General features: G+C 43.6%; 1 protein-coding gene across 1 annotated transcript in view; it reads left to right on the top strand.

The window, feature by feature from the left end:
* Positions 1–8,164, top strand: part of LOC101635968 (A-kinase anchor protein 2) — a 384,285-nt gene that overhangs the window by 161,880 nt on the left and 214,241 nt on the right. The window contains exon 4 of the mRNA XM_012721381.1: positions 4,914–5,044. Within this exon, the coding sequence (XP_012576835.1) occupies positions 4,914–5,044 (131 nt within the window). The remainder of the gene's footprint in view (positions 1–4,913; positions 5,045–8,164) is intronic.

The raw sequence follows: 8,164 nt of genomic DNA, 5'->3' as shown, positions 1-8,164 counted from the left end.
TTAAAAACTCAAATCCTAAGCCCTACCCTGTGCTATAATATTACTATATATTATATATGTGTTATTATTTTTATTGATTATGGAAGGAAGGAATATACCATAATTGCAAAAGTGCAGAACAATATAAAGAAAAAAGCTATCAATTGTATTCTCACCTCCCAGCTATAACCTACACAGAAGTAAATCCTTCTATACTTTCCCCCAATCTATTTCTATAGATTAAGATATTTAATCTTTGTTCACAGGCCTCATCAGCCTCTAAATAAAATAAAATCCATAATTTACTTGTGAACTTACACCTGACATTCATTTACTTCACGATTTCTGACTTTGGTGTCATCCTTGGAAAGAGCATTTCATCTAAGCCCTGAGGATGCTGCTTCTGATACTTCAATAGTATTAATTCATCTAGAATTTATTTTCCTATAAAATGTGAGGTAGGAATAGAACTTTATTTTTTACTGATGGGAGCCAGTTGTCTCAACATGATTTATTGCTTAATTCACCCTTTTCCTCAGTGACTTAAATGCCTTCTTTATCACATATATATTTCTCACTTACACTCAAGTCCACATTTGTGGATTTTTTTTATTATGTTAATCTGCTATGCCTGTACCAGTACTATCCTCGTTTAATCCCTCTAGCTTTTCAATATATTATAATATTTCATAAGGCAATAGCCATCATTATTCTTCTGTTGAGAAATTGTCTTGGCTTTTTATGCCATGGAAACAATTATTTATTTTTATTGTTTTTATTATGTGACTTGTGATAATATGAGTTAAAAGAATAAATCAACTAGTGTATGATATACTTGAACAGACTGAATTTAATATTCCTTCTTGTCTCTTGGTGAGATTACCAGAGATTTGTCTATTTTATTGGGCTGTTGGAAGCTGCAGTGCAGAGTAAGGTCCTCAGTGCACTTGGCCACGGGAACTCCTCAGGGACTGCCACATTTATAAAGGTTTGTGTCACAGAATCAGCACTATCAAATTGCTAATACCATATCTTCAATATATAAGCTGTCTTTGAATTATTTATACATGAGCTGGGAACCCTGGATAGAATTTTCTTCTAATACAAGCTTTGAAGGATATCATTATATTTTAAAAACCAGTCTTTTTTTTTTTTTTCAATAAGACTGAGTAAAAAAAGAAAATAAAAAACTAAAGAGTGACCCTGGGAGATATTTATGTCAACCCACCAAGGTCGTTTTGTGAATAACCTAAAGGTATTAGGAAGCTTGCTGCAAAAATATTACAATGCCTCTGACTGTCATGAACCTTCAGCACTCATTTTAGACGTTTCCTGATTATTACTGTGTGTGAAAGGCCAACTTCAAAATTAAAAATATTGCACAGTGTAAAGGGACTTTATGTCTCCCCTGAAAACAGAGCTTCTGTGGGAGTTAAGACTAGTTTCTATCAAGAGCCTTGGGTTGGCTTCTGAGAAGATTGAATCATGAAACAAAACCTCAAAACCAAACTGAGATCTTAGTGGGAGACAGTGGGGACAGCAGAGTCCTCCAGGAGAGGAGATCGAAAGTTGGAGGGGAGACGAATGAAGGAGAGCACAAACGCAGCTCCTGTTCCAACCCAAAATTAACACATTGTCTATTACAAAATTCAGATTTCACCAGATTCCAGTCACCTACTCATACAACCATGTCAGTTACAGGTATGTGAAAGATTAGGGGTAAAAAGTAAATCATGCAAGTCTAAGAAAAAATCACAGATAAATTTTTTTCTAGTCTCAATGTGAGAAAGCCTTACACCAAACCAGAAATACAAAAGTAAAACTTTGATGACTTTATTAAAATGGTAGTCAAAACAAATATTGAACAATGACTAGTCCCACTTTATACTCTTCCAATTTACCTACCCCACTCTCCCCACTGTTTACCTGGGTCACCTTGAAAAGGTGTTTAACCTCAGGCCCTCCCTGGTGGTGCAGTGGGTTAAAGCACAGCACTAAGAAGCCAAAGCCACTTCCGCATGAGTTCGATTCCCGCCTGCCCCGGAGGAGCTCCACATGGCGCGGTAGACCTCTCCTGACCCACCCGCTGCTCTCCTCAGCAGTGTACTTCATAGATCTGCCTGTTCTGCTCCCCACTCTGTCTCTGGTGAAGCCTCTCGCCCCTCCCCTGAACCTCTGGCCTGTACCCCAGTTCTGTATGAACAAATAAATAAATCTTTAACAAAAAAAAAGGTGTTTAACCTCATTTACCTGAGCTATAAATCTAAAATATTGATGAATAATATTGCACACGTTAAATATATATAATTTTGTCAATTATACCAAAATAAAACTTTGGAGGAAACGTGTGATTAGGCTATCCCTGCAGTCTTTTTTAACTTTAGTAATCTAAGCTTTTATTTTGGCTAAAATATAACACATGTGCATAGTTTTCTAGTAATTCATTTAGCAGGTATTTATTATCCCCATGGCAGCATGGCAGCCTCTGTGGACAAATGAAAGCTACAGCAGATACTCTGGGGGGCCTTGGGGTGAGTGGGAGAGGGCTCACCCATACAGGATCTGCTGGTAGACACTCTACAAGGTGGTTGTCCCTGTTAGGAAGCAGGTCAGTAGTGGCCAGTTTGTAAATCCTACATAAGAGAGAAAAAAAAAAAGATTCTTGGTTGATGTTAGGTAGAGGTGGGATGGCACCTTTTGGCTTCAGAAATGCAGTGTCTAGATGTGTGACCAGGGATAAGTTACTCAGAAGTAGCTCTCCTGCCGCTCCTCCTGCATCCCCGTGTCAGGAGCTGTCTTCCTTATGTGCCAGTTTCTGAAGACCTAGCTCGGAAAGTCCTTCCTTTCACTGAGTCGCTGTTCCTGAGATCCGGATGCAGGAAGAGAGGCAAACCTTTGCCAGAGGCTAAGGGGTTTCATTTTGAATCACTGTGTTTGGCCAGCCAGCAGGAACACTCATGCATTCTTCAGATATTTGGGTGCATTCGTAGGTTTCTCTGCAGTGCTTCTTAAATCGCCATCCATGGACCAGCAGCCTTGAAGACAGTGTCACCTGGAGCTTGTTAAAAACTCAAATCCTAAGCCCTACCCTGTGCTTTACAGCATCAGCGTCTCTGTGAATGGGATCCAGGAGTGGGTCTTGGCAAGGTCGTCTGGTGGTCCTGTGTCTACTTAGATTTAGGAGGTTCTGTTTTAGCTTTGTTTTCCAAGGCTGGATGGGCTCATAAAGTCTGAAGCAGATTTACTTCAGGAGCTCTCTCTGTCTTACCCCTGTCAGAGCTGTTTGTCCAGCTGCCAGCTTTCTGTCGGCCATCTCCTTGGCTGCCTCCACTTGACATATAAGAAGTCTTGACAGTTCTTAGCCCCTGTATGTTGTGATACATTTTTTTGGATGTATGTTATTTAGATCATAAGAGCTAAAAAAGTTTTAGTTTTCACTTCCGAGCTCTGCTTGTTACAAAACTCTGAAACATTCAGCCAGCCATAAGAGCCAGAACAGTGCTGGGAAGCTGGTGCTTTGACTCTAACACCATCAGTCCTCAGAAACAATGGGTCTTTGAAGTAGTTTAAGGCAGATGTATTAAATTGTTGGTTTCCCCAACAGCATTACTTTGGGGCAAGGGAAAAACCAACTATGCTTGGTTTTTAAAAGTCAAAACATCTCTGTTGAGAGACATCCCGGAGACTGGTTCTACTACCTTGTCATATTAGTCCCTGTGTTCCTAATTCTTACCCTGACATATCCAGAGGAGAGACAGATCTCGGGACACAGGTGCTTCACCTACTTAGAGTCACCAGTTTATCTCTGTTGGCTTCAGTTGTAAGAGATACTAATTGGTGGTTGAAGCTGTATCAGCTAGAAAGGACCCTCAAGGGTTCGACCCTCCGTTGGTGGCTGGAGGTACTGTGTGAAGGGGAGCAGAGAGAATATTCCTCAGGTGAGCCATTTCCTCAGGCTGCAAGAAGCCAGGCTGTAGAGCATCCCTGCTGGGGCAGAGAAAGCTAGGGCTGTCATGTCCATGGCTGCCTTTCCAGAAGGATCCACACACCAAGACCAAGGTTGCCAGCATATTTATCTCTCAAAATACTAAGAAGGCTTTTACCCCCTATGAACTGAAGTAGGTTAATTTTAAACATTTTAGCACAGGAAGCACTCTGAAAGTAGTAATGAGAGGGAAAGAAAACATTCACCAAATTAGACAGTGGGGTATGTGTCTAGCATTGTGAAACCCATGACAGTTGCCTTTCTGCATCTCTTATGTGCAAGAGACACAAACCCATATTTTCTCATTTTTATTTGTGATTAAAGGTTACTTATTAAGAAACTATGACTTACTCATCATTCACTGGAGCTGGGCTAGGAGTGACATGGGCAAATAAGGGGCATTCTCAATCTTGGAGCAGCTGAAAGGCTAGAGGAGGAGCAGATATTCAAATAAGCCATTTAAGGATCCGCTAAGGGTGCAGCAGGGATCCTTCAGCTGTCTCCTGTCTTCTAGGACCACGTAATCGAGCTTACCCCTTCCCCCCAAGGAAATCGTTTCTCACATCTTCGTTGCCATGTTGCTCAGTTTAGCGGATTTTACCAGGCCTTTCTCTTGAACTTTTTTCATTTTCCTTCTCAAAGTCGTGATTACTCCCTCCTCACCACTGACCTAAACACAAAAACTTTGTTTTAGTCCACAATATTAGGACAGTGGCACACGTTGGGTGCACGCATTTAAGACCACTGCTAAGGATGGTTGGGAATCATTAAAGATTGGGGATTGTGTAAGAGGGAAATAGAGCCGGAGGTAAAAGCAGAGATTCAGGGGAACTCTGGGGGGTGGGGGGGGAGAGTTGGAACAGAGTGGGGCAGAAAAGGCACTGCACTGCTGATGGAGCAGAGGGTGGCACCAAAGCCTCACCTCGCTTTCCTTTGTTCAATCTCACAGTCCAAAGTGCTTCGGGAAAAATGGCTGCTACAGGGTATACCTGCTGGAACTGCAGAAGAGGAGGAAGCCAGAAGGCGACAGTCTGAGGAGGATGAGTTCAGAGTCAAACAACTTGAAGATAACATTCAAAGGTAGGTGATTTCCACCAGGGGACCCCATGTTCAGCTTCACAGCACAGTAACCAATAGGGGTTGTGCTCAATGCCATCCCCTCTTTTCAGGCTCTAGAATTGTCTTCCTAAATAGAGTAGCATTCAGAATTTTCCAGATAACCCAGAAATACCACCCTGAGTATGAAATACTATGTTGGGTTGTAATGCAGCACATTGAGGTCTTCATGGGCCACTGGGTGTTGCACCTACTTGCCCTACATGGAATCCCTTTGGAAGTTGTTAGCGTTGGTCTTTTTCCTCCTTTGGATCTGCTTGTAAGTTATTGCTGTTGTCCTGAGTCTGCTTTCAAATTTGCTACCTTTGAACAATTTTCAGTGGAGAAGCTATAGCCAAGGGTCTTGGGATGGAAATAAAGAGTGCAAGTTGAATGAGTATCCTCTTGGGTTACGTGCCAGAGCTCCCAAGTTAACTTTGTATTATTTATGTTCACTGCTCAGACTTGCTTCCTTTATGGTTCCCAACCAAATTCTGAACATTTAATTCTTGGAGATAGGTGACCTTTCTGTAGCCAGTGGCTGACCAGCCTACACAAGAGCCAAAATATAGGTGTCCACATGGGGACTGTAGCCATGCCAGCTGCCAGCATGTCATATCAAACCAGAGATATGAGATGGGGGTGGCAGGGGATTAGGGTCGTGTCGATGGCTTAGAACCAAATCTCCCTTTCCCCCACACTCCATCTGCTTGAAATTTCACTCTGGAAAGCTTTGTCTCTTTCTCCTAGGGTTAATTAAAAGTTCTCTTAAGATACAGTGGGTAATAAGCTACTACGAGCCATTTATACCCAAGAGTAGGTGAAGCCTGTGAAAGTGAGCACTCGAGTGATGTCACCAGAGGGAAAAGCAGACTGGCCCAAGCCCCAAGGGCCTACATTCCTACTTGCTTGAGCCTCATTGTCCCTTAGAGAGTGTGCAGAATAGTTTGCTGGTGGGCAAGTTGTAAGATGTTTATATGGGGTGGGTGTGCAAATATACATACGTATCAGCACACACACACAATTTCTCTTAGAGTTCAAAGGGCACCAGGTGAACTCTTCCTAGCCATTCATCTGTCTCAGTCATGGGAGGGAGAAGATTTTGATCTTATGAATACTGGTGTCACATTTGTGAAAACAAGTATCTCCTGAATTCCAGGAAGAAAAGGACTTCCTAGTCAAACCCCAGAAGATGGGGAGGGGGGTGGAGGAGGGGTACACTAAGTCACGGTGGCTCATCTTGTGGCTTCGTACACAAGGTAAGGAGGGAGGGACTAGTGACAATGAACGGAGAAGAAGCCACCCTGAGGAAGGACTTTGTAGGAAGTTTGTATGTCTCAATGTGGCAAAGCCATGATGCTTCTCACTGCAGACAAAGTTGACCCAAGATGGCATCTCTTTGTCTTTGCTCTTGTTAAGAGTTCCAGACATTTCCCTGCCCCTTTCTTACTGGTTTTACATAAACACAGCATATGGGTCTGGCACAAAGCAGATGCTCCTTAGCTATTTGCTGAAAGAAAGAATTGGGGTTAGATAAACTGTGCCTAGGAAGAGGACAATGGGCCAGGTTTTGGGCTCTGGGTGGGTAGGTGTCATGTTGCAGTTCCAGGCATGGGTGAAGAAACAGGATGAGAATTGCAGGTCCCCTCCAATGTTGGGGGTGGGCATCGTATGTATGCTGTTTATATCTGATGGGTAGAAAATGGAAGTTAACATAATTAACAAAAAAAAAAGAAAAAAGAAAAAAAAACCCTGGCTATCTTTTCTTCCTTGAGTTTGACCTGTACATCCATTTCATTTAGTAGATGTTAGAATAGATGGATTTCAAAATGGATTTGGAAAATAGGGTGAAATCAATGATATGAGCTTTTCTGTTTTTCACAAGTGGCCTTGGAAGATGTTTGTTACTCTCTTCTTAATTGGTAGTTTTATCTTGACTGGAATATAAATACATTGTTATGCTGGCCCCATAGCAGGTAAATCTCCCCTGTGGGGAGAGCCATCACCCAGAGGGAGAGTCTGCAATTGAAACTCAGTGTTGGCTGAACTGACCAGGGGGGTGAGTGTGAGAGTTGGGGTTGGCTTATTTTTCAGGTGGGCCCCGACATACTCAGAAAAATGAAGAAATCCTCTTTTCCTCTTCTGAGTAAACAAAAGCTCTTTCAATGTATGCAAATAATCTTTTAGAATCCACTTAAGAGATAGACACTCAATCAGAGACAAAGCAGCCACAACGCCTGAAGGGGTAGCAGTGGAGTGCTTAGGGGCCATTCCTTCTGCCAAAGTCATGGTTTTGCTGTGCGGTGGTCCAGTGGGCACTGAAGGTTCACTGGGGAGGACTGGTCCCGAGGAGCCACTTCTCACTTCTCTGTAGATGTTGCTGGGTAGCTCCGGAACCCCCGCAGGCCTCTCGGGAGGGGTTTCTCCCCCTCTCCCCTCTGGAGGTTGGTTTCTGCTTCTGCTCAGCTTATTCACAGCTTCTCTACTACCGTGTTTAGCATCTTTCAGCTCCGTGCCAAGGGAAGGAAGCAGCTAGCCACTCTCCTGGCCACCTAAGCCAGTTCCTGTGACCAGACAGAGCTTGGTTCTCTCTCAGCCAGTCACCTGAACAGCGCTGTAGGCACCTTGTAACAAGCATCCTACAGCCTTGCATGTGGGTTGGCTGTTCTGGCTCTGCCCCTTTGGCGGATGCTGTGTTTTCTGCACTAAGGAGCGGTCACGACAGCTTGTTGTACCAGTGGCCTGGAAGACATTGAATGAGCAGAAACAAGGCTCAGAAACTACCCAGGAACCGCTGGCCGAAGCAAGCCAAGGACCAACCCCACAGCCACAGGGAAGAGACGGACAGTCAACTTTTGGAGGAAGGAGCTTTGGTGCTGTGTAGCAAAGGACACACTATAGAGGAGGGTGAAAATAGGGGATGATTTGTTCTTTAGGAAACATGGTAGGTTCAGTTGAAAACCTAGAAACAGGCCCTCCCTGGTGGCGCAGCAAGTTAGAGCACAGCACTAAGAAGCTGAGGCCAATTCCGCATGAGTTCGATTCCCACCTGCCCCGGAGGTGACCACATGGCGTGGCAGACCTCTCCTGACCCGCCCGCTGCTC

Source organism: Condylura cristata, unplaced genomic scaffold, assembly GCF_000260355.1.
Source record: "Condylura cristata isolate star-nosed mole 26May11 unplaced genomic scaffold, ConCri1.0 scaffold00006, whole genome shotgun sequence".
NCBI lineage: Eukaryota > Metazoa > Chordata > Mammalia > Eulipotyphla > Talpidae > Condylura > Condylura cristata.
The sequence above is the reverse complement of the archived record's forward strand: the minus strand, read 5'-3'. Positions and strand labels throughout refer to the sequence as shown.